Source organism: Scomber japonicus, chromosome 11, assembly GCF_027409825.1.
Source record: "Scomber japonicus isolate fScoJap1 chromosome 11, fScoJap1.pri, whole genome shotgun sequence".
Lineage (NCBI taxonomy): Eukaryota > Metazoa > Chordata > Actinopteri > Scombriformes > Scombridae > Scomber > Scomber japonicus.
This window is the reverse complement of record NC_070588.1, coordinates 31,464,868-31,492,660: the sequence shown is the minus strand read 5'-3', so window position 1 is coordinate 31,492,660 and position 27,793 is coordinate 31,464,868. Positions and strand designations below refer to the sequence as shown.

The window sequence follows — 27,793 nt, the reverse complement described above, 5'->3', positions numbered from 1 at the left end:
CCAGTGTCAAGATACTGGATTTTTTTTTATCCTGTGAAAAAAAAGAAATGAAAGACTGCTACTCCTACTGTACATCCTGGCTTTTTTTGCAACTCTGAAACGCTGTCTCTTCCAGCATCTAGTAGTAGTCACAGGCCATCCCAAAAAGGACTAATATGATTTTTCTGGATTTGGGGTCCATTGAAACATCAGGCTCAATAAACTTTGAGTCTAACCTTGTAGGCTACTCTAAATGGATTAAAACAGAGATGAATGAAAAAGCCATCACCAGTGGAGCCCCGACACGATTCACCATGGCAACAGGTAAATAAAAGCAACGCCTCTATTAAAATCTCTATTACTCTATTACATATCTCTATTAAAAGTAGAGATATTCACATTCACCTAAAAAAAACAGCTTTAGTCAGAGTAGGGAAAGAGTCAGTCATTCTATATAATAGCATGTTATGTAGGCTACACTAAGCATTTCAGTGCAGAAGCTGCTCCAAGAAAGTGACAGCTGTCTAGTCTGTACAGTCTACAGAGCACTAACTACAGTACAGGGGAGCCAAGGAGAGCGTGGCCCCTCTTGATAGGACATGAACTTCCCTGAAACATGATTTTTGAAATTTTGGACGTTTTATTCCGAGCTGAGGGTGAATTCATGTTGAGTCATATGAGAACGTTTGGGCAGAAACGGTTGTGCATTCACGATTGATGTTAATAAAAGCCTTAACTTTAGAAAGTCCTTGAGTAACTACGTGGAATTTGGATTCTGTCAGACAGCCTCTGCTTATAAGGGCGCTTAGATGCGTGCTTTATACAGACTGGATGAATAAACAAGTGAAATCGCGTGTCTGAGAGTCTGAGGAGTCTGAATAGTAGGCTACACTTGTATTGGAATTTGGACCCTTTCCATTTTTACCGGTGGGCACAACGTCATAGATAAAACCGTATTATGTATCATGTAAAATAGTCATATTCCAAGCTGGATTTTTTTCAATTTGGTAATGAATTTAAAGCGCTAAGGACAAGGTCAATTGTTAACCAAGTCATGTGTTCAAATTGTCCATGTTTTAAGTAGCTTATTGATAGAATGTTCCTTCATATTTTCGGCTGCATTTATATTCATGAACAATTAAGCAAACAGGTGTACAAATAGGCCAAATAAACGGAAATCACGTGACACTTGTTTTTCTCTTTGCCTATTTTCCCACCCGTATTCAGCGAAGACCCGTCCTACTCTCTTTCTATGTGATTGGCTAGATCTCATTGACTTGGTTGGTTAGGTGGAAGTATGAGGGATGATATAAACCTAGTTAAGATTAGGGTAAAATGCAAATGTCAAGGTCAGAGCCAATCAGAGGTAGAGTTGGTGTAGGTCTTCACAGAATACGGGTGGGAATGAAGAACGCTTCCCTGAAGTGTGTCCCTCCTACAAGCGGAGCAGCGTTTCAGTTTAAGCTCGGAAGTACAAGCAGACAGGCTGACTTGGCTCTATGATTTGATGTAGCTTAGCGTTAGCTGGTAAACAGCGTCATCACACCAGAGACAAAACACACAGCAAAGATGTTTTGGTTTGAGGGTTCCATTCCTGAAGCCATTAACTCGGCAAAACAACGAAGTCTAGTCTTTGTCGTTGTCATTACAGGTATGCGTATCTATTTGTCAGTTATCTAATATTAGCCTGCATAGATAACAAGTGATAAAGAATAGGTAGCATTAGTGTGCTAGCCAGCTAGCCGTGGTAGTTGTCATATCTAGCCATTAGCCAGAGACCTAGCATAGCCAGCCAGCTGTCAAATAAGTAAGACGTGTCCGTAACGCATAGTTGAGGGAAATTAACCATCGAAAGCTTGTAGACAGAAACGTAACAACCCAAATATGATGTTGAAGTATGCGCTGACCACTAGTGTTGGTTACTGGCCCGTGTGTAGCGTTATGTTAAATAACTTTGCAACAGCGCCTGGTATTAATACTAATAATCAGATTAACGTAACGTTAACTGGAAAGAGCAGAGGCGATTGTAGGCCAGTTTAAACATTTCACACGAATAATTTATGGTATTTCTTTGACATGGTCAGATTATGACTTGAGAACCAGCCACTGGAATCTACTCCCGACATGTCGAATTTACTGTTGGTTCACGCCTGACAGCTAATCAACCCACATTTAGCCGGGTATGTCAAAACGTAACCAGTCTGTGTTTGGTCATTGTTGCATAATAGGCACCAGTATTAGCGTTAGCCGCGTTAATGAGTTTAACCACTGCAGCCTTCTAGAAATTATCCAACTTGTGACAGGATGGTCAGTCTAATGTTACCACATTCACCTGTAAATAAACTAAATGACTCATCACTGTCACATTCTCTGCTCTCAGGGGAAGATGAACAGTCGACACAGCTGATGGCCAGCTGGGAGGATGACAGAGTCTCAGAAGCAGCACAGAACTGTTGTGTGGCCATCAAAGTGGATGCCAAGAGGTACTGATGCATTCAGTTAAAGAAACAATTAATTGGACTGATTTTTACATTGCCTGAGACTATACAGTGACGCATGTGTTGTTTTTGCATTTTGTTTTCTAATTGTTGAATGAAAGATGTCAGATTATTTTCTTGTTGGAAGTAAGAATATGGGTGTAATCAGTCCTAATGACCTGTGAGATAAATCCAAACTACTGCTACAAAACTACAAGTACAATGAAATGTATGCTACGTTTGATTAAACTTCCTCTCTATTTGCCTTGTAGGGAACTAATATAACTTAAGTAACACATCAGGCTGACTGTACTGGAACTAGTTTGTTTTTGCATGAACCTTTAATTTGGCCAATTCATTTGAAAGAGTGTGCCATCAATCTTTTAAAAATGTAGTAACTGACTGAAAAGGGACGTCCTGATTTGTTCTTGATTCTTTCTTAAATTGGCCATTCCATTCTGAGTGTTAGTTAATTTAATGAAAACGAAGCAACTTATTTTGACAGGTGTGTGATGTAATTTAAATAATAGATGTGTTCATGTGTAGGGATTTTCACCTTGTAATGATGTAACATTTTTTCCACAGTGAGACTTGTGTGCAGTTCTCCCAGATCTGTATCTTTTTTGTTCTAAGTATTGACCATCTTGGTTAAATTAGTGTGAGGCTACTACAGAAAGTTAGTTAAGAAGTCATTTCCAAAAAAACCCAAAAAAGAGGTAGTTGAACTACCTGCCAGCCCAGATATTTAGCTTCCCTCAGATTGATGTATAAATGAAAGTAATGCATGTACATGATACAGCCACAGAAGAGGTCCTATATATGTAAGCTGCTTGTGTAAAAATGTCAGTTGGTAAGAGCCTGTTCCTTAACACCACCCCTTGTGTGAAGATCCAGTTGTGTGCATACCCTCCAGCTTCTTTATTGGAGAAAGTGGTATTCCTTTGGAGGTCATTGCTGGCAGTGTGTCTGCCGAAGAACTGATGAACAGAATCAACAGAGTAAAGCAGGTAAGGACACAAAGATTGGATTGCATTAAGATTTACTTCCTGGGAGATCATTTCTGGTTCTTCAAAGCTTTCATTCTTTTACAATATCCTTCTATCCACAGTACCCCAAAATTAAGAATCACATGTATGTTGTCACAAAGGCCCCAGCTGACGCTGTTGTGTTAACAACTGTGGTCTGGCGAGCTAAAGAGTAAATGAGGAGAGGGAGCACTTACCCTGAGAAAGCCAGTGAATCAGATCAATAAAACATTGTTTTCTGATTCTTTCACAGCAGTTACAGCACATTCTACAGTGCACGTAAACACCCCCGCATACCTCTACTCAACCCTGCAGCTCCACCTTAAGCCTCTGAATCTGAAATGCCAGTGTGCTGTGTAACAAAAAAAGTTGGCTGATGAGCTGCTAACCTGACATGTCATTCATAAAAAGGAAGAATATGGAGTTATAACTGACCAGTCTGATGAGTGTAGAGGTGTGTGTGGTTATACTGTAGCAATGTGTAACTGTGGATAGCAGACACTGTAAGAATCAGCCACATTCAGGTGGTGGTGTTTAGCTCAGTGGGTAGAGCACCCGTGTGTTGAGGCTACAGTCCTCACTACAGGCGACCCCGGTTTGAATCTCGTGCTGTGCTGCATATTTCTCGCCTCTCCGCTCGTCACTTGACCGTGCATGCTGCACCACACAGATATTGTGGTGCTTTGTTTTTGTTTATTTATCTTTTAATTTTAGTTTTTTGGTTGGAGTAACAGGTAAACCCAGCAGGGTTTTAATTGTTGAAAGTATCTAAACCTGATCAGTGTCATCTCAATAATATGTGTTAAATATTGTTCAAAATCAGTTTTAATCATGTTAACCCCTCATACAGTTGGTAGGAATGTCCACAACGACACTCTCCAAGGTGCTGCCCCCCCCCCCCCACCCCAAACAAACCTACACACTAGTGGAAGGCTCATTCTCATCTAATCTGTTATTTTCGCAATGAATTAAATCTGATAAATATTATGACTAACCAATATGACATGTATCTTTTTAACATGCTGATGTAATACTTCTATTTCTATTTTTTGTATTGTGTATGCGCATTATGCACCCACTTATTAAAATCTTAATAATACGCCCTTAAAATAATCGCTTTCCTCTGCCTCAAAATAGCAATGTGTCTGACCACACCTCATTCTGAGACCAACACGCCCAGGGGCGCACAGACTGGTGCAAGTGCATTTGCTATTTAAATAACGTAGGCGCAGGGAGAAAAAATAACTGCCTCGACCTGAAACTAACAAAGACACATGTGTCGTGTCCACCATCCGCTGTACGCCGCGCACAAGATAGGGCTGAAATCTGAAAATAATTACTCTAGCAGCGGATCTACTGACACTGAAGCTACATGCTCTACTCTAGGGTGATGACCTTTCTCCTTGTTCTCTAATAGATGCATGCCCAGTCCATTGGAGGTGGGTCAGTCTCACCAGAGGCAGATTCTCTTGTGCAGATCAGTCCATGTTACAGCACAGCCATAGAAACTGCTCCAGGCTCAGCTCCAGGCTCCGCTCCAGGCTCAGCTCCGGCAGCAGTGCCAGTCTTGTCACCAAGGGAACCCAAAAGTCCTTCAGCAGCAGCCATGGGGCCCGCATCAGTACCAACAACGGCAAATGGTGAGTGACCTGGATCACACAGTCACGCACTAGGTAGGTTCAGCTTAGACCCTCATGTTCCTTGAGCGATAAAGGCCTAATACAAATTAAATTTAGCTTAATTAGTGCAGGAGTAAAGTACACTGTATTAAATTAATCCATGGTGGCCCATTTTCTGTATGTTTTGAGGCTAATTGCTAATATGCACTGATGTGGGATTTTCAGGGTCAATAGACTCAACACATACAGTTAACACTCATTTTGAGTTTGTTAGATGTGAGCATAACAAGCTCCAGGTGGCTGTAAATATACTGGCTGAGTATGAGGGGACAGGAAATGTGTGTGTGTATATATATATATATATATATATATATATATATATATATATATATATATATATATATATATATATATATATATATATATATATATATATATATATATATATATATATATATATATATATATATATATATATATATATATATATATAAAAATCTAAATATTAAACTTCAGTTTCCAAACACCTATCTAATCCGTTATCTACCAACAAAAAACTGTCCCATCAGCTCCCAATATGTCTCCCACCCCCAATTCGCATGACCCCGCAACCTTAAACCTGAAGGAAGCACTTTTAAGAGTACATACAAATTGGGGAATAAGACATACAAAAAGACAGTTTCCTTTTCTTTTCTTTTGCATGCAGATCCTAAATCAAAGGGGCACGTGACAGTGCATCTGCAACCACATTTTCTTTGCCTTTAATATAACGCATCTCCAAATGATAAGGCTGCAAAAATAAGGCCCATCGCATCAATCTCTGATTACTGGCAACATCAAAATGTGAACCAGTGGTTTGCCCATTTAAAGCAGATGCAGACATTTTTCCTTCCCTAATTAATGCCAATTTTTGTAGTTCCAAATCCAATTTCATCTGTTCCTTTTTTGTATTTAATTTTCTCCGGTTCTTTTTCATGATCCAATTTCAAAAGTAGCAATTCTTTCAGTTGTTCAAATGTTAAGCTATGTTTAGACACACTTATACCAGTCTCAGCCCCTTCCTCCATCAGCACACCACCTTCCTGCAAGTTAGCCTTGATAATACTCTTCAGGTTGTCCTTTGTGCGTTTGGGTTCCACTGCAACAGAGAAATGCTGAGCAACCTTAATCAGCTGCTCCTTGGTGCACTGCTCCAGCAGTTCCTCAGAGGGATGCTGAAGAAACTCCTCCACAATGTTAGCCATAACCAGCCAAATCTAGAAATCTTATCAAAATGAGGTACAAACAGAACATGCGATACAACAACTGGCAAACAAAAACCGGTGCCTCCCCATACTAAACTGACTAGTAAACTCATCTAACTAACTAAAACTCATCCCTAGTCTTCGGACAGGTACCGGTGGCAGGTATTTATTCACTGTAACCCAGTGGCCTTGGAGAGCAACTGCATGAAACAGCGACCCCCCAACAAACCCTGGACGTGATCCTGAGCCAACCGCTCTAACCACCTTCCCCGCCACACTACAAGGACACCATGCAATAGACCCTCTAGTAGAGCCTGCTGCTATGCCTAACCAAAATGAAAAGCCCAAAAAGGAAGGGGGAAAAAAAAACAACAAAAAAAACAGATTAGAATAAAGCTCCCCCAAACCAAAACAACACTACAGCCATGTGCAATACTCCATCCAAAATCAACACAAAGTACTACCAAAATCCAACGTGACGAGCCCCCATTTTGTCACAACCTGGCTCGGAGGTAGGACAAAAGATGGAGACCACACATGACTTCAAACTAGAAAACATAAATTTATTGAATTAAACAAAAATAACTATGTATGTCAGTTCATCAATAATGTTTGTAATGTATGGGTGGGTGTGTGTATGTGTAAGATAAAACAAAAATATAAATTACCGAAGTTAAAACAAACCCAGCAATTCAAAACAGGAGAGACAGACTGAATGCTCAGAGCTCTATTTATAAAGGAGCATTCACACCAATCCAGGTGCTGCCCATCTCTCATGATGAGCCACCTCCCAAACAACCAATCAGAGGCCATGAGGCCGTCACTGTATGTATGTATGTATGTATGTTCAGATCAATAAATGACACAACCTCCAGAGGGTGGGACTCATTCGTTCTTCTGTTTATGTTTATGTACAGGCATCCAGTTTGTTGCTATCTTACACAGTTTCAATCTGCAATTATAGTAATTTACTTTACCATTGCACACAGAAATAAAGTATGGATGTAGGAATCTATCTGCTTTGTGTAGAAAAGGCAAGGCAAGGCAGTTTTATTTATATAGCACATTTCATACACAATGGCAACTCAATGTGCTTTACATAAAACAGACATTTAACAGTAAGAATTGGAAATTTAAAAAAAACATTAAAACATGCAGTTTTCGAAATAAAAATAAAACCCAATAATAGTAAACACACGGAAACATTTAAACATACATAATCACCCCCCCCCCCCCACACACACACTAATAATAAAAAAACAAAGTACAGAAAAATAGAAAGAGAGAGAAATAAAATACTAGAATAGAGCATTAAATATAAGATTGCAGCATAAAATAATGATTAGCTTTAAAATCATTAAAAGGACAAATTTAAGCAAATTAAAGATTAAAATGTAAAGTGCTTTAAAAGAGCTCAATCATAAGCACAGGAAAAGAGAAATGTTTTTAACCTGGATTTAAAAGTGTTCACAGTTGGGGCTGATTTCAGTTCTGCTGGTAGTTTGTTCCAGTTGTGTGCAGCATAACAGCTAAAAGCTGCTTCACCATGTTTAGTTTGAATTCTGGGCTCAACTATCTGACCTGAGTCAGTAGATCTCAGAGCTCTGGGCTCAACTATCTGACCTGAGTCAGTAGATCTCAGAGCTCTGGGCTCAACTATCTGACCTGAGTCAGTAGATCTCAGAGCTCTGGGCTCAACTATCTGACCTGAGTCATTAGATCTCAGAGTTCTGGGCTCAACTATCTGACCTGAGTCAGTAGATCTCAGAGCTCTGGGCTCAACTATCTGACCTGAGTCAGTAGATCCCTGAGCTCTACTGGGTTTATATTCTACTAACATGTCATTCATGTATTCTGGACCTAAACCATTCAGTGATTTGTAAACCAGTAGCAGAACTTTAAAATCTATTCTATAGCTGACTGGGAGCCAGTGTAAAAGAAAAGCTGTCAATGACCTAATTAACGGAGTGCTTTATGTTCTTGGGTTTTTTTCTACCTGTGTAGCATCCCTCTTGAGCACACCAGATGATAGAAGCGGTTCAGCCACAGTGACTCCTGCAGACAGTAAAATGACATCTTCAGATCCTGTTCCTTCATGTTCTCACAGTGAAGAAAACCTGGATGCTAAAGTGGAAAGGTAGGTGCACATATACACCTGTATATGAACGTTAACCTCTGTGTATTCTGAACAGAAAACGTGGTCTGTGTTGTTTTATCAAACAAATTTTAGGTTACCAAATTCATCTCTTAGCCTTAGGAACACTTTTCAATATACAGTAGTAGCCACTTCAAAGTTCCCCTCCAAGCTGAATGCCAGCTGAATGGCAGCTGACTCCCAGCCAAGTTCCAGCCAAGTTCCAGCTGAGTTCCAGCAGCTGGAGAGACCCCCTCCTTCTCCTGGGCGTGTCTATCTTTTCCTGTAAACCCGCCTATTCATTGTAATACAGGGTTTGACCAGAAGATGGCACTTCTGTCACAAACTAGCCCACATTCTGATGTTTTAGGAATTGTTACTGTCAGGTCATCCAGATTCATCGAATCAAATCAAAAAATTAAATAACCTACTGACTGCTGATTATTTTGTTATTTGTTTTGAATCTAACACAAAAAACGAAAAAAAAAGCCTTTTCATATTTTAATTTTAGGCTCAGATAAATAATACGAAATGACAAAAACGGACCACAGGACTGTATTTGATTATGTGCAATTATACAGCACATATGTGCCAGCCAACCCCGGTCTATTCAGTGCATGCTTTAAGCCAGGTAAGCCCAGCCACCTTATTAACATTATCATTGCTCAACCTTTTGTTTGGGCTTAATGGGCCATTTGGTTCCATTGTCACACAAATCACGCACAGAGATCAGAATAGTGTTCATGGACTTCAGAACTATTTTCTGAGAGGGGTCACTGTGAGCTTTCATAATAGTCAAATCTCTCCTGCCTCATGGTGCTGCGCAGCCAGGTTTTCAGCCTGCTCAAGGCTGAGAAAGAGCGCTCAGATGCTGCGACAGATATGGGCCAGACAGAGTTGAATGAGCATTAATTATATGAAAAAGATAAATATAAATCAGACAAATTGAGTTTAAATTCAGATTTGTTATTATTATTACAGTAACTAACTAGTTAATTAACTATTGGTTTAAAACTGAAAACTCAACCGCACATGTGTGCTGGACAGAGTGGGGGCACTACACACATCTACTACTACACCCTTCACTCACTTAGAAAAGATGTAAAACTGAAAACTCAACCACACATACAGGAGCATATGTGCTGGATATAGTGGGGCCACAGACAGTGTCTTGATCTTGATTTTCAGTGGGGGAAGTGTCCAGCACGAAGGTGATGGGTTGAGGGGGATGGTTACAGTGCTGTCCCATTGTCTTTCAAAGCGAATGCCCCCCGTCCCCCGCTGGCCCGCACTCACATTACCTCAAAACCCAAGTGTACTCAAGCACAATTGCCTCCGGCACATGCGTTGCGTAAAAGGCGCACATAACGCGTGCTGCGCCGGTAACACACAACACAGCCGATCAATTAACACAACGCACTATGATTAAAAAGTACAGACATATTCTTCTGAGTCATGGCTGAGTCATGCAGTAGCCTGCTACAGATACTTGTGTAAAAAAGACGCACTGATTTCATTCACGCTCGCAGCCTCTCCAAGTCTCCAAATGACTTGCTTTAATGAATGTCGTTAGTTTATATAATGCAGATTTGTAATATTTTACTTTTATGAGGGTCACAGTCACTGACTGTAGAAACGTAGCATTTCATAATTGTGGTAGCAGCGGTGCAGCAGATGTAATGAAGTCCACGCAGCACGCTGGATGTAAACTAATATTAAGCCTATAGCCTATTCATTATAATGTCCATGGACATAAATTGAGTTACTTTGCCTTAATAATGGTAAAATAATACACAAAAAAATGGTCGGATTGGGAACCCATATAATATTAACACTACGTATTAAATAGCGAGTCCTGTTTTAAATCACTAGACTGGGTTTGTCTCATGGGCTATTTCTTGGTTTGACAGTGATCAGTGATCAGTCAGAGGAATTATTAAGTGTCCGCGAGTGTTTCCTGTGACAGACGGTGTCCTGTCAGATGTACGGCAGCTTCAATTGCATCTTTCTAATGGATTAATATTGTGCTTCATTAGGCGACTTTATACAGAAGAATAGAAGTAAATACATGTAATATTAGTGTATATAATATTTAGCCTAGTATTTTAATCAGGTTTATTCACAGGGTTGTAACGTGATGAATCCGGTTAATTTTTTTTAATTGTTGGACAGCCTAGTCTTTCCTATGAGCAGTGGGTCTAAACACACTGCTCCTCCCCGTGGATAAATGAGGCATTGCAGCTGGTTTTCACTCGGGCAGCTTAGGGGCGTTCCCAGTCGGGGCCTCATTGACCACGTCATCGCGGGGGGATCGCATTTCCCCCCTGCTTCCATTATCGGCCAGCCAAGGACCGGTCAAGGAGCCATCAAGGAAACACGGGAACTTTGAAATGGCTTCATCTGTAATGGAGACTAGGCTTTACACAATCAGGATTTTTGGGGCCGATCACCGATCAGTGAGTTTAAATAAACCGATCACTGATCAGTGAGTTTAAATAAACCGATCACCATTCCGATCACATCTTCTTTGTCCATTGATCGGATCGGCGAATTAAGACATTACAGCCTAGCTCACAAATTGCATAAAATGCAAAATATCGGCTGATCCGATATAGCCGATCAGATTGGCGTAAAGCCTAATGGAGACAGCTCATACAGCTGATGACTACACAGTTTACTCACCTGCAATCTGACAGACTGTCAACACAAATCTGTCAACATCAGCTCCACAGTTTTATTGTTGTTGGATTAGGTTGATAACTGGGTTTATGTTTGCCCGTATATATGCCAGCTTTTGGCAGGTATCATGTCTAATTGTTCAGCATATGAAAATATCAACGGGAAATCTCCAGCGGGAAATATGCTAAATAAATACATGTATAAATTCATTGAAAGCATATTAAATACACTAATATTATTTGAGATATCCTATAAGATATGTTTCCAAGACAGCTTAAATAAAAACTCCCATTTGGTTGAGAAATTTACTGATTGTGATCATGTGACTAAGTGCAACACAACAAAGTCATGTAAATGTGAATTAAATGTGGAATTCAGACAAGACATACATGTAATGTAAACTTTAACTCTATTTAATACCAAGAAGAGATTGGATTGCAGGTTGCAGTTATATCTGTGGGATTGGTTATGGGTCAGGTCATAAAGAAAGCGTCTCGTTTAGGCATGACATTTAGAAATGATCATATGCAGAAGTTGAAAGCGTGCGAGTCAGTGTGGGTGCGTTTATTAGGGGTGTAAATCACAAGTTTCTTCACGATACGATTAGGGCTGCAACTAACTTTAATCAGTCGATTATTTTTTCAATTAATCAGATAAAAAAAAGAAAAAAGAAATCCACTCCTTCATTGAAAAACAGAAAATTATTTCAAGTTGACAGTAGGGCTGGACAATTGTGACAACAATCATAATCACGATTATTTTGATCGATATTGAAATTGCGATTATAAAACACGATTATTCATAGATGTGTAAACATAAGCATTTATTGAACCATCAGAACTCAACTTGAAATATATTTGAACAGCACAACCAGAAATAAATTAAAATCAAGAAAAATATATATAATGATAAATGGAAATAATAATAGCAATATGTAAAAAAATAAATAAAAATAAATAGCCAAAACCTACCAAAACAAAAATCCCCTGGCTACCGAGCTTATTAAACAAATTGGTCGTGTTGCCATGGTGACACCATGATAGTGTGCACTGTGTCAAGCAGTTCACACGCTCTCAGGCCACACCTGTCATTTCTCACGCTGAGAAGTGATAGATCCCACCGCACAGACATAAATATATTATGTAATCCATACATCCCAACTCTCCCTGACGCCCGCAAATGAGACACAATCTCCCGACGTCTGAAGTGAACGAGCTCAAGAGCGCGCACTAGAGAGTGACTGCGGGCGCTTGTGTGTGTGTGTGACTCTCAATGCAGCGCGTGTGAGAGCGCAGCGTCCTGATAGCTGTGTGATGTCACTGAAGATGTCCCAGTCCTATCTTTCTTCTTGTCAACCAAAGGCCTTTCTGTCATTTTAAATCTCCCAGATCTGCACAGAGACACACCGTTCCTCCAGCGGGTCTAACATAAGGGGCGGGACACAGAACTTGCTGGGAAAGACGGGGGCGTTGGATTTATGTCACAGGTGCGCCGCGCCGGGCGGAACAATAATCGTTTTATGTCGATTATTACGTTTTTATAATTGTGGGAGGCCAAAATCGATATTTTGCGATTAAAATTCAATTAGTTGTCCAGCCCTAGTTGACAGTAGAAAAAGGTGCACAGACAATATTAAATGTCCCTGAGCTGTTAAAGTAATATTACATTATATTATTATCAATAATAATTAAAAAATATTATAAATTATTATACATTTTATTATTCATAATAATTTATACATTATTATAAATAATTATTTATAAACAACTGAATGTGTACATCACATAGCTTTAAAAAACAAACAAAGAGGTATTTTACTGTTGTTTAAATGGACCTGAGCTGTCAGAATAATAAATCAATTATAGATAAAGAAACGGACTGATTATATATTTTTCTTAATGGTTTCACACATAACTCTGAAAAAATACAATCACTTCAGTATGAATTGTGCTTTATTTGTTTGTGACCAGTTTTACTTTTTGCATCAGTAGGCTACCATACAAAACTGCGTGAGATTCCCCTGCTCCTCTCCCCCTGCTCCTCTCCCCCTGCTCCTCTCCCTGTCTGTTACAGCTGACTGAGATCTTCTCAGCAGGTAGAAGCTGATAGTTCACAAACTAGAACAACAAGGTTAATGATCCACACAGTGAAGTGACATGCAAATGAGCGATAGATAAACCAATCTTTTTTTGGTGTGTGCCCGCACGCGCTCTGTGCCACCGAGCCCCACCCCCAGGCCCGGTTCCAGGGGGGGCCCCCGGTAACCCACGTCCGGGCAAGGGACACGAAAAACCATATGTCTTAATCATCATTAGAGTCTTCTGAGCTACCCTTTGTCTGGTCCCTCCCCCCGGACCTGTTTGCCATGGGACACCCTACCAGGGGCATAAAAGCCCCCAACAACTGAGCTCCTGGGGTCATAGGGACGCACAAACCCCTCCACCACGATAAGGTAGTAGCTCAGGGAGGTACATGCACTGCTGAATTAAACAACTTAAACCAACGCTGAGGTGAAGAAAGTAATCCAGTGCCCTGTCTGTCCCACCTCAACAACCCTGCAGCTGCTCAGTGTGCCTTACAGTGATGACTTTATCAGAGCTAACTGGAGGTTGCTATCCTTGCTGAGCACACAAACTGTACATTGCACACCACACCTTCTCCTTCCTTTCTTTAAAAAAAATCCTAGGAAAACCCTGATATAACACAGATTCAGTGGTGGATTTAAAAATGAACGATATGGGCAGCCAGCATCTTGCCTGGGGCAGCACGGGCCCAGCAGAAAAAAAAAACCCCTACCAGTATTCTGTTACTCATTTGCACGTCACGTCAATAAGGTAATGTCACCGCTTGGATCAGTTAACCTTGTCAGAGTGTGCTCCCTAGTTCTAGTATGTGAACTACTCACAGTCAGAAGTAGGAGATGGAGAGAGGAGCTGGCAAATTTAGCGCACTTTATTTGTTTGGTAACCTACAGATGCAAAAATTAAAATCAGTCACGCTACCAAATAAACCACAATTCATACAGTGAATCTGTAGTTTCACAGATACATTGCTGTATTTTTTCTGGGTTGTGAGTGAAATTGTTAAGAATACTATAAAATCAGTGTTCACACCACCAAGGTGAACTGGTTTGGACTTGACTCTTGGTTGACGCTGCTGGAGGATGTGTAATATTGATTTGTAAGTGTGTTGTTCTATTTGTGTGATATAGGATTTGTGCAATTTCCTTTTTTTATATTAGCAATATGTTATAACTCATAATTAAAATAACTATTTTATTTATATTTATACTATTGTTTCTATTCTTTGTACATTTTTTGGTATTCATGATTGTTATGATGTGTAATTAATTTTGGTATGGTTGTTATTTCTATCTAACCCTAACCCATACTCATTTAAGATTAAATGTATTGAACAAATCTGAAAATGGCTACATTTAACCAGAAGATCAACCAACTAGGCAGCCCATAGTGCAGTCCAAATATCCAGACTCTTAATTGCTCAAGACAATAATTCATAAGGACAAACAAAACAGAAATGAGCCAACACAAAGAAGGAAATACCATGTACTGTTGTATTAAAAACCTACTATTGTTACATTAATTGTTAAGTTAAATGGGATATTTAATGTTATCCTGACAGATTAACCAAAAAACTGGAGGAGAGACAAGAACAAAGAAAGAGAGGAGAAGAAGAGGTAAGGAGACAAGCATGTTTTAGGCCCTAAACATTAGAGCATCTATTTTATGGAGTTTAAACCAGTGGCAATTCTAACATTTTTGTCGCAGAGTACTGTAGATGCTATGAATACAGGCACACCCTGATCTTCCAGATCATATTGGCTATGAGTGCTTGATCTTGCCTGTGAATTTACAGTAGTGTTTGCAGCAATGTTTCTAGAATACATAATTTAATTAAAAATAATTCAGATTTAATTAAATTAATTCAAATTAAAAAATCAATTGATATGAACACAATTTACACAATCAATTGTGTTGTTACTTTATTTATTAATTATATGTATGTTTGTTTTAATTGCTCTTTCTTGCTCAACGTCATTGTAAATGAGGTTTTTGCCCTCAATAATTTTCAAATTTGACTAAATAGATGAATTGCCCCTGAACTAAGTCTGTGTTGCCTTTGATTCAGAACGAGATCATGAAAGAAATGGAACGGCGGAAGTTGGGGAAGGACATGCAGGACTTAAAGAGGAAGCAGGAAGAGGAGAAGACCAAGCGACTCCTGGAGGAGAGGAATAGAGAGAAGGCAGAAGAGAAAGCTGCTAGGGAGCGGGTCAAACAGCAGATTGCCTTGGTAACTGCATCTTTCTCCCTTACCTTAAGGTCATATCACAGTTTGCATGCTTTACATGTGGAAGAAAATGTCAAGTTGCTATGTAATAAGTAATCCGTGTTTTCAGAATGGCACTCTTTGTTAGTTGATGAGGCTGTAATATAGAGTCTCATTGATTGCTGACTGGCTTCTCTGTGTCGCAATCCTGAAATGTGCATCTGTCAGAATGCAGTCTACAAGGTTCCCCCAAGACAAGGATGAAACAGTTGATCCGTTTATGGCGCTTTAATTCAACAGAAAATCATCCTTACAGATATGGTTGTGAGTGTGGGTGTGTGTGTGGTTCTGGAATAAACAGAAATAATAATAACCATTAATAACAAAATATAGCTCACAATATACACAGTAATAATAATTATCCTTAGCATCTCAATAACTTCCTCAAAACACATGAAATCTCACATACACAATCACCAGAAATATGTGTATATCACATATAGATAAGTGAGAAAGTAAAGAGATGGTCAGTGCCACAAATATAAAATAAATGACCGTTCACATCATTACTGGCGATAATGAGCACCTTCAATCATTAGCGACACCTGAATCTAACAGGTAGCAGCACAACAATTAAATGCATTTGGTGATCAAAACATAACTCAGACTCCCATTTCTCTGGACGCACATCTAATCACAACCAGCGGATCAACTGATTCAAAGCCACAACCTTGTCCACTCTATGTAGAAAATCTCCACTTCTCTTTCTCAAACCAGCAGTACACTGCTTGACCGGGAGCGCCCCTAGTGGTTGGGCTCAGCTTATCACATGCCCTGTCATGCAGTCTTCAGAACAGGGGCTTTCAGCAGGAAATCAGCAGGCTGAAGCGGATTTTATTTTAGCTGTAACTCTGTAAATATACCACTTTATCCACATTTCTAACCTTTTTAGGCTAGAACGTAGCCCTTTAGATTCACAATGTGACGCTAATTTGTCCAAATAACACCTGCTTAAAGTTTTGTTTTTGTTCCTGAATTCGGAGTCACTCAAGTTAGCCGTAGCGAGTAACGCACTTCCGGTCATTTTCACAAAATAAAACACCCGTTGCCTTTTATTATTAAGATAACCATAACAATAGAATTGGTGCTTTTATTTTGAAAACAGGAAGCGAACATGCCCTCTCTGTAACTAACTTGAAACCACGAGGTACATTACGTTGTAACAGCAGTGGGGGTAGCAATTAAACCTGTTAAACTCCACGGTCCCCCAATTGGGAGACCCTGAGACTCTCTGCAGCAAAAAGCATAAAACACTGCCCTAATTGTGTAGAATACAGTCATACTGCACATCAAATTAAGTAGGAGAAACTCCTCTACAAGCACGTCATTTTTACACACACCAAACACAACTCAAACACCAAGCATATTAATGATCAAATATCAAAATCCGAATAGCGTCAGAAAGTCAACCCACTCTCCACATTTCCATTGCTACCATTTTGATACTTCATGGTACACAAACAAATAGCATCTCATATGAAAGCTAAGACCCTGGGGAGTTCAACAGTACCACTATTATTGCGCTAAAAACTCAGTGAACCAGCGGCCAAAGAATACAAAGGTAAACAACCACTTATTTACAGCGACTAACAGATATTCTGTCTTACCTTCGAAGTCCAACACGGCTCTGCTTGTTTACAACTCCATTTCACCCAGTGCCAGCCTACAGTAGCTGCACCTGAACAACAGACAATCCTGGCAACCCACAATTCCGGCTGCTAATTGGCTGGTACAATGTACACAGAACGTGTCAGAAAGTCATCGTCGAACCCGTCAAAAAATTTTAAAAATATTTTTTGTCCCCTCTATCCTACAGGACCGAGCTGACAGAGCAGCCCGCTATGCCAAAATCCAGGAGGAGGAGAAGGCTGCCAAGCAGGCCCTGCTGCAGGCGAGACAGTCAGAGGAGGCGGCCAGAAAGGAAACAATATTGAGGGAGAGGAGGTACAGAGACCCAGGGGGGACAGCTGTATAAACTGTATACGCCATCAACCAGCACAGCAAAAGAACATGTACAGTCATTTGAACAGATTATTCATATTATCTAGTTTTACCACCTCTGAATAAGCACAGATGACCAAGTGCATCCAAAATCAGATTTGTTTATAACTTTCAACAGCATTTTAACATATCACATAAAAAAGCACAGCTGTATATAAATATAATATATAATATATACTATATAGCCTACTGATCAAACTGCATTCCATTTTGGTGCACCACCAGTAATACTGTGTGGAACTGAATATATTTACACTGACAGTGATGAAATCAGAGATGTTTGGATTAATCACAGTCAACTGTCACAGAAATGCTAGCTTATGATTTAATTAATCAAAACTTAATTAATTAAACTAATCAATCACAAACTGTGATTTCTTGTACTATAATCAGAAGAAATGCTTTTTCAGTTAATAACAGGTGGAATGCACCATTGTGTAGGAGTGGAACTTTGACCAGGAGAGTGTTGGCTAACCATTTTACGCAGATCATTCAGTCCTCAGCAGTCTCTGATCAACATGCAGCTCTAAATATGATTAAGTGGAGATATACAGTAAAATGTATTACATTTAGCAGAGGCTTAGGACTTTTTCTTTCTGTTTTTTCCAAAGTTATAGTTAACTGCTAGAGGCCCAGCCCTGTCTGCCATCTGTTAAAGCAGGACTAGATATAGAAATTAAAATCATAAAATATCACTATATTAAAGTAACACATCTTGATTACTTTCCATCATTTTGGAATACTTGGAATACTTTTACATTTAAATTCATGTCTGTTGTTTTCAAGCCTTTGTCAAATGGGTTCACACAGTGCTTATTAAGCATGTCACCACCATATAATTCTCATTAAATCTCTTTTCAGGCATGATGTTCCCATGCTAGCTGTTTAGCTGTTAGACTCCTCTGGACTTCATAAATGTTATAGGACCAAATGGATCAGATTATGATGGTAAAATGAGTCATTTTGTGTGGTATGCTATGCTCAAAACAACGTATCCAATGTTATACAGCCACATAAGTAGTTTAAAAAAACAATTGTATTCTATATTTATCACTGATAAAATCATCATCATAATTCAGTGGTAGCTGCAGTCTTTGTTATCTGCTTTAAAAGAAGTCAATGGCATGAACAATCCATTATTTATGACACCCTAATCATTGCAGAGATGAGTGAAAACCCATCAGTAATACTCTAGCTACTAATTGATGTAGTCTGTTAATTTAATGACAAGGTGTGGGGCAGAGGAAGATCGAGTCACAGTGCAGGTTTGTCGACATCTGCTTAAGGATATATCAAAGAGAGATATCAGGCTGCATAGTTCCAAAAATAGAAAATTAATTAATGGCTGGCAAAGGTTTATCATATCATGGTCCACAACAAATAAATGAATGACTCTTCTAATTCGAGTCTTCCACCTTTTACTCTAGTGACAACAGCAGCTTGTTGCATATTATGCTAATTTTAACTCTGTGTGTGTGTGTGTGTGTGTGTGTGTGTGTGTGTGTGTAGTACCATAGCGAGGATACAGTTCCGCCTCCCAGATGGCTCATCCTTCACCAACCAGTTTCCCTCACAGAGTAAACTGCAGGAGGCTCAGCAGTTTGCTGTTCAGGTCAGTCTGACAGATTAATATACAGTCCTTGCTTCTCGACAGTAGTTGTAGGGAGCATTGTTGTAGCATTTGGGCAATTTTCTGCACTCAATGCTCTGCTTTCAGAAATGGTTATAGACACTTGTATGTCTGATAGCTACTTTTAACACTCATTCTAAAATAAATATTTTGCCATAAGAGTTGTTGAAGCTTTTCCTCTGAAAAGTAAAGTTTATCCAGTTATACCACTTTAATAATGGAATGCAATTGTAGTGGTGGTGCTAGTACATGAACACAGACATACAGACACAGCTGTGCTTAATAGACCCATGTTACTGCAGTTGTTTTTCTTTTTTTCATGGAGAATGGCTTCCCAATTGTAGTAAGTGGTCTTAAAATGATTAAATTATCAGAATTTTTCTTTCTCTCTCTTTATGTAGTGCCAAATTACAACAAAAGTAATCTCAAGACACTTTACACATAGAGCAGGTCTAGACCATACTCTTTAATTTAATTTAAAGAGACCCAACATTCCCTTTTTAACAGGAAGAAACCTCAGGCAGAACCAGACTCAAAGTGGGCGGCCATCTGCCTCAACCTGTTGGGGTTGAGAGCAGGAGGAGGAGGGGGGGGGGGGGGGTAAAGAGGAGAGAGAGAGAGAAAGGATAGGAAAACATTGAAAAAAAAGTCAACATTGACGTTAGTAGGTCCCGGACAGTAGAATAGCGGGTCCAGGATATGAATCTGTCATCCAGACATCTAAAACCTCAGATTACCTGTGAGACGAGAAAGCGCAGAGAACTCCGGGGAAGAAGTTTAAGTTAGTGAATGCGTTAATAGTACATGAATGTTAATGGATATAGATGGATGGATAGAGAGAAAGAGGGAGGAGGAGAGAGGAGCTCAGTGCATCATGGGAGTCCCACGGCAGTCTAAGCCTATAGCAGCATAAACTAGGAGCTGGTCCAGGACAAGCCTGGCTGGTCCTAACTATAAGCTTTATCAAAAAGGAAACGTAGAGAGGGTGTCTGCCCCCCGGACCCAATCTGGAAGATGGTTCAACAGGAGAGGAGTGCAGTGTTCATAAGGTACTATAAGCTCTTTAAGATATGATGGAGCCTGATCATTAAGAGCTTTGAAAGTGAGAAGAAGGATTTTAAATTCTATTCTAGATTTTACAGGAAGCCAATGCAGTGAAGCTAAATAGGAGTAATATGATCTCTCTTTCTAGTTTTTGTCAGAACACGAGCAGCTGCATTCTGAACCAGCTGGAGAGTCTTTAGAGACTTGTTAGGACAGCCTGATAATAATAAATTACAATAATCTAGCCTAGAGGTAACAAATGCATGGACTAGTTTTTCAGCATCATTTTGAGACACGATGGGCCTCATTTTAACAATCTATAGCGCATGGCGTGAAATGCGTGGCCCTAAGTGCCTTTAGGGCGGATCCAAATCCACTTTTGCTCTTTTAACTGTGGAAAAATTGTGAATGTGCCAGGCGCATGGTCTAAAAGGGTCTTAAGTTCCCTTACTAATTGTAGGTGTGTTTTGGGTGTAACACGTGGTAAACCAATCAGAGTGTCATCTCCCATTCCTTTTAAAAGCCAGGAGCACTGTCACTTAGACGGATTGTTATTATAACGGTGCATTTGTCAAGCTATGTGTTTCAAGAATATAACATGAGTAACTTTTGCTGAAAAGAAAGTTGGCTGATGAGCTGCTAACCTCACATTTAATTCATAAAAAGAAAGAATATAGAGATATAACCAACCAGTGTGATGAGTGTAGAGGTGTGTGTAGTTATACTGCAGCAGTCTGGTGTCATCAGCTGATTTAATAAACAGTAAGTGGCTGTGTGTAATGACACTGTGCCCTGTGCAGCATCTCAGAGGCTGCAGACTTATCAACACATCAGTCCTACAGTGATGCGATAACAGCTGTGGATAACAGTCACTGTAAGAATCAGCCACATTCATTAACAGATTAATACAGATGTTTTAGGGAGCCATTCTCCACAAAAACACCAACAACTCACTCTGTGCTGCATATTTTCACATCTCCTCCCGTCAGGTCACTGTCCATGCAGCTGCACCACACAGACATTGTAGACAGACATTATCTTTTAATTAGAATTTTGGTTCTCTTTACAATTGTTTTGTTCAGTCATAGAGTAACAGGTTAAGTCAGTGGGGTTTTAATTGTTGAAAGTATCTAAACCTGATCCATGTCATCTCAATAATATGAGTTAAATATTGTTAAAAGCAGTTTTACTCATGTTAACCCCTCATACAGTTGGTAGGTCTGTCCGCAGTGACACTGTCCAAGGTGCTGAACCCTCCCCTCCCCCCACCCAAACAGTGGAAGGCTCATTCACATTTAATGTTTTTGTTTTTTTTGTTTTTTTTTTACAATTAATTAAATCTGATAAATATTATGAGTAACTAATGTGATAACATGCTCTTACATATGCACCACTGACTTCAGACATGTTTTTTTTTGGTCAGAAGCGCAATTGCTTTCCTCTGCCTTAAAATAGCAACGTACCACCAATGCGCCTACATAATATATTGGGCATGTCTGATATTAATAAAACATATTGATGACATCCCTGCTGAATATTGTTAATTAACAATTAATTAATAATTGTTAGTTAATAATTTTGACACTAGAAGCTCAGATTACCTCAGCTTACATTAATTGCACCTCATTAGTTGCTTGTTACAGAAGGGAGGGAAGTGTCCTTAATTATTTAAGTGCATCACTTCGTCATCATCTTTTAGCTAAGTAGCTAAGTTCTACAACTTGAAGAATCGTGCTCTGTGACATCATCCATATGTACAATGACAATAATAGTGCCTCCCAACGTTAGTTCTGTGCTACTGAGTTCTGTCAACTACAGTCACTTTACCTTGCAAGAATTGAACAATATTAACACTAACATATACTAATATAAATTAGATCTCAGCTACACTCAGAGATAAAATTCAAGGTACTCAGTATTTTGTGCTGTCATGCTGAATGTAGTATTTGGTACAGCACCTATAGCTGGAGTTGTTGAAGCATGTTGAAAATGCATTCACCCTACTAACTCACTCACATATTGTAACTTACATTGCTAACCCCAATGATTTAAAATGTTTTGTGCTCAGGAAGTGGGAAACCGCTATGGTAACTTCTCCCTGGCTACCATGTTCCCTCGGCGGGAGTTCACCAGCGAGGACCTGAACAAGACTTTGCTGGAGCTGGAACTGGCTCCAAGTGCTTCTATCGTGCTTCTGCCTGTAAGTAGACTGTAGTCCACCTTCCATGCGTCAGTGACTCAACATTCTACCTAATTGAGTCATCCCTGATAATACAGATATTGTGTTTACAAAAATACAGACATTTTTGTAAACACAGTCCTTTTTAAAGGAATAGTACATTGCATTCTTCATGAGAACTGCTCAGATAAATGTAGGCATGGGCCGGTATGAGATTCTGACGGTATGATAACCTTAGGTAAAGATATCACGGTTTCACGGTTTTATGATTACGGCTATAAAATGTGATAGTTTGAAATGTCTGTATTTAACACCAAAAAAAAAGAAAGAAAGAAAATTCCACTGAACGGTCTTTTATTTTTAAACATATATAGAACATGATCGAACATTAGTAAATATGTATTTAAAATTAATAATAAAACAAATAAGTGCAGTCCTTAATGCAGTCCTTTTAACTGAGGCTAAACCTGCAACTCAAGTCACGACATAAATTAATTATTTTTAGTGAAAAAAATCAACACAAAATGCAAATAAATGCAATCACTTAACCTGTGGCTCAAGATCAGAACATAAATAATTGAAATAAGTAAAAACACTTCTAAGGGGGTTGAGCATAGCTCAGAGGGTAGAGCACCCACCCCATGTGTAGAGGCTACAGTCCTCGCTGCAGGTGACCCCAGTTCGAATTCCGCATCGAACGGTCCTTTCCTGCGTGTCATTCCCTCCTCTCTGCCTCCAGTTTCCTGTCTCTCTCTACTAACCTGTACATTAAAGGCAAAAAGCCCCAAAAAATATACTTTAAAAAAAACAACACACTTCTAAGGTAAATATAAATAAATGCTTGTAACAGCAACTGGAGGTGCGCCGGAGGAGGGCTACTTTACACTGCAGCTGCACACAACCTGAGGGACTTCCACTTTCTCTCTGACAAAACGTCACATAAAAACCCCTGCTCATACCGTAGGAACGGAATGACGGAAAATTATAGTGGTTTTGAAACCATGACGTTTTCATACCGTGGTAAACCTTGAAACCGGTGACCGGCCCATGCATAGATGAATGTCATGTCTGTTTTATGGACGAAGCTGGAGTCAGGACAAGATGAGCCTAGCTTTGCATAAAATATATAGCTAGCTCTTAAAAACAATCAGCACAAATCCCAAAATGTTCAACCATTCCTTCCACATGCCACTTGTGGAATGGTAGTAACATGTATCAAACATTATCTGGATGCTCTCTCACTCTCAGCAGTCAGGCAGGCCTGCTAACACAGTGGTCCAGTCCTCTGGGGGTGGCATCTGGGCAGTTCTGGGCACACTCCTCTACCCTCTGCTGGCTGTATGGAGATTCCTTAGTTCCTTCCTGTTTGCAACACCACCCCCTCCCGAAGCATCATCCAGAAGTCCTGCCTCCCAGTCCAACTCCTACAACAACTCAGCATCAGCCTCTGACAAACCAAAGAGGTGAGGCACAGGCACTGCTCTATTTTAGATAGAAATACATGGTTATACAGCTGAGAAGAAAGAACGAATGAAAACGTGACTGAGATCTAACAGTACCTTGTATACTGCAGTATGCAAACTCTTTACTGGCCAGGACTCAGCTCTCCCTTATCGAACTATATAAGTCCAACAGTTTTACTTTTTTTTGTGTTGTGTTTTTCTGTGCTCAATGTCCCATTGTACACTCGGGAATAAGGCATGTAGCTGCTGATAATGTAATAAAGGCTGATAAAACCCTTTACAAATGTAATAACTGGAGCTGATAACATAATTATTATGGAGAATATGTTTGTCAATGGTTAACCTCAGCAGTAGAGAAAAGTGTACAGGATGTCTTACACTGAAAGTGTTTATTGAAGCTCAGGCAAGGAGGATCAAAGTATTATCAATACACCCGTCTGATGCATAATGCCACCACGACAGGACACTGTTCTCCATGGATAGTCTTCACAGATAGTAGCACAAATACTCTATGCCCATAAATGGTCATACTCCATACATCTACAGTAATGGAATTAGCCTATTGGTTCCTTATTCTACAAACAAGCAAACACAGTTACCTATCTGTCAGACAGTCATATCCTCTGCCCCTTGGTGCCACAGCAATACTGCGTCACTATTATTAGTGACTCCTGCATTCCCTAAAACACCACAGACCGCTGCCTTCACCATGTCAAGAAGAATGACAGTATGTCTTTCTACCAAGATGATAGTGCAGCCTTTACTGTGATGTCAAGGTCCATGCTTGACCCCAAATATGGAAAATTCCCTAATAATAATAGTCTCCTAATATCACTTTATTTAAGTTTTATTTATTGGATATAATGTTTCACACTTCCATGGCACTTATGGCGCTTTTCCACTACACAGTTCCAGCACTACTCGGTTCGGCTAGACTTGACACGGTTCCAGGAAGGACCTTTTCCATTACAGAGAAGTACCTAGTCAACGTGGGCGGGGTCGTCATAGCACGGCTCTGAAACTACCGTGACTTTGTTTTATACGCGACACAAACACATAAACAATGGAGGACATGGAGGTGATGGTGTACTTGCTGCTGTATGTGGCTTTCTGTCACACACAAAGCAACAAAATTGAGCCGTATGGCTGTAACACTGTTGCCGGTATTTAAAAATGCCGGGTTTGATTCTTGACTCTTCCAGCGACAACTCTTCTGACCAATCAGAGGCCAGCAGTCTGTTGACGTCACATTTAGTATCGGCTCGGCTCGCTTGGAACCTCAGCAGAGCAGGTACTAAAAAAGTACCAGGTACCAGCTACTATCACTAATGGAAACACAAAAAAAAACTGAGTCGAGTCGAGTCGTGCTGGAACTGTGTGGTGGAAGAGCGCCATTAGTCTTACTATTGTGTCTTTCAAATATTTGCTTAAGGCCTGAACACACATATACAAAACCCCTATTCTGGTCTGCCATCATGAAAGTCTCTTCTGTTAGGAGGAATGAGGAGGTTCCCTGGAGGAAGAGACCATCCATGATGGAAGTCTTTTAACAGACAGAAATTTGAAGTGATTGGACACTGCAGCCAGTCGAGCCCATCAAAATAGGATGTCTGTTGTCTATGCAATCAATGCAATTCTTAATGTGTTTTGTCATTAGTTATTTTGCTAATATTTGTCAAACATCAAAGACAGCTCGTTACTCTCTGCTCACACACACATTCATATAGAGCATTTGGGTTTGGGACTGATCAAGACAGATCAATCAATCAATATTTATTTATATAGCACCAAATCACAAAAGTTATGTCAAGGCACTTTACAGATACTTTACTCTTTAATTTAATGAGCAGCACTTGGCAACGGCAGCACTTTTTAACAGGAAGAAACCTCAGGCAGAACCGGCCTCCTCGACCGGTTGGGGTTTAGAGAGAGAGAGCGAGAGAAGGAGAAGAGGGAGGACAGAGAAGGGAGAGAGAGAGGCATAGTGACCTGATCATTTTCACTGTCTATGGCCAGGGTAGGGAGCTTCTCACAGGGAACTCCAGCGTGGAGTTAACATGCTGCACAAGACAGTGATTTATCAGTTAGTTTGGAGGTTTATTTGTCAGATTGTGTTTGGCTCATTTGGGGAATTTGTTGTCATATGAAGGATTTTCTTCACTTTGAGCAGGCATAAGAACAGCTAAACAGCTATTTGAGGTATTAGAGCACAGTTTCACTAGCATTTACAACAGAAAAAACAACTAAAAAGCGTTTTCAGTGGAAACATAGTTGATATATTGTATGTAATTATATACTGTAAATGTGGTCAGTCACTCACTGTGTGACCTGCCATTTTCCTCTGTGTCCACCTTAGAGAAACTCTCTCTAAGCACACTCTGGAGAAGCGGCCCAAGGACTTCAAGAAAGACGGTAAAATCTGTAGGCTCAGGACTCAGGAGGACAGTGAGGATGACAACAACACCTGGAACGGGAACTCTACCCAGCAGATGTAGTGCAGTAACAGCAGATGCCCGTCTGTAACCCCCCTTACCCCCTCAATCATCCACCCCATGGTCCCTGTGTGAATTTGTTCTGTCTGGACAGTTCAAGGTTCTGTTGTTCTTAGGGCTAACCTTTTGGTTTTCTTCTCTTTCCTGTTATGTTACAGGCATATACCCCTGCAATTTGCCGCAATGGGTAGTTGAAAAATAATCAACAGAACCTCCCTCTCAGCTTAAAATGCGTGTTCTTCTGTTGATGTGATTCTGTCCCCTGAACAGAGCTCAGTTTACAGCAGGTTGAAGATTTTGACAGACTATGAAAGGCTACACCAGCATCACAGTGGCCATGGAAAAATCCTCAGTTATTTTTTTTTTTGCTCACATTTGATCATTCTCTAAAACATCAGGTCTAAACAGGTTTAAAATAATATGGGTGGTTGTGATTTTTCTGCTGGTGCCAAGCTTTCTGTAAAAAGCAAGTCAACAGTAGACCAGAAGATCTCGTAATCTGAGACCAATTTTAAATTATGTTATGGGTTCGTTGCATTTTGGAAATGTTTAACTTTGAAAAGTCACCTGCTGATGGTGAGTGACTCATCCATATTCTTATACAGTGGAATGAGGAAGTTTTTGTTTTAGTTGTGCAAAAATATTTCAGACAGCTTGCAGCTACTGGCAGAAGACTGTATATCTGTAGCTGTGTGAGCACTACCAAGGTACGCACACACCTCGACAGTATGTGTTTCTACCAGATGACACTGGACAACTACCATAGTGCTCTTCATCCAACAATGAAAATAAAAGCAACTTGATAAAAAAACCTGGGTGATGTGTTTGTTTGTTGGTTGTTGTTTTTTTGTCTGAGCAACAATTCCTCTGCTCTCGTCTTGTCAGGAGCTTTTCTGTTATTAGCAGTATTCAAGCTTTAAAATGTCACCAGAGTAATTAGCACACCTCCACCCCCCACCCCGTTTACGGCCTGCCTCTGCCATCTTTAAACTGGTATGATTCCCTGCAGTTTCCTCTTAGTCAGTCTGATCTCTGTGGTGTATAGCCTATCGGTGAACAGGACTCAAAGGTCAGCCTGATGAACTTTTACTTCATGAGTGTATGAGTGTAGATTCATAGCCTAGTTCTGCATTTATTAAAAAAAATCCTCAAACAACTGCAGGATTTGATTTGATGAGACAGTTTGATTCAATATTGACAATGAAATTGATCAAAGTTGCTGCATGGACAGATGTGGACAATTCCTTTGTTATTTCATCATCAATTAAAACAGGTAAAATGTCTGGCGTTGATTCCAGGTGTGGCCTTTGCAGTTGGAAGCTGTTCCTGTGAACCCACAATATATGGTCAAGACTGAACTGAACAGGTCATCCTTAAACTGCAAAATCAGAAAAAAATCCATCAGAGATCGCAAGAACATTAGTTTTCACAGAAACAGACAAGGTGCCAATCTGTTCACACACTGAAGCTCAAAATC

General features: G+C 39.9%; 2 protein-coding genes across 2 annotated transcripts in view; both read left to right on the top strand.

Moving 5' to 3' along the window:
- The window catches only part of rab3gap1 (RAB3 GTPase activating protein subunit 1), a 308,505-nt gene that overhangs the window by 181,286 nt on the left and 99,426 nt on the right, over window positions 1-27,793 (top strand). The window lies entirely within an intron of this gene.
- On the top strand, window positions 1,428-27,127 carry ubxn4 (UBX domain protein 4). The gene is made up of 13 exons (XM_053328444.1): window positions 1,428-1,630; window positions 2,360-2,462; window positions 3,042-3,070; window positions 3,345-3,463; window positions 4,899-5,121; window positions 8,349-8,481; window positions 14,800-14,854; window positions 15,307-15,471; window positions 17,324-17,451; window positions 19,018-19,120; window positions 22,251-22,382; window positions 23,610-23,824; window positions 26,181-27,127. The coding sequence occupies exons 1-13, from the start codon at window positions 1,549-1,551 to the stop codon at window positions 26,317-26,319; spliced, it is 1,626 nt and encodes a 541-aa protein (XP_053184419.1). The 5' UTR covers window positions 1,428-1,548; the 3' UTR covers window positions 26,320-27,127.

What these genes read in the sequence shown, in the direction of transcription:
- ubxn4 (XM_053328444.1), top strand. Translation starts at nt 1,549, where the DNA reads ATGTTTTGGTTTGAGGGTTCCATTCCTGAAGCCATTAACTCGGCAAAA. An exon ending in ATCAAAGTGGATGCCAAGAG is followed by an intron (nt 2,463 to 3,041) that starts GTACTGATGCAT and finishes TTTTTTCCACAG; the next exon opens with TGAGACTTGTGTGCAGTTCT. An exon ending in GAAAGAGAGGAGAAGAAGAG is followed by an intron (nt 14,855 to 15,306) that starts GTAAGGAGACAA and finishes CCTTTGATTCAG; the next exon opens with AACGAGATCATGAAAGAAAT.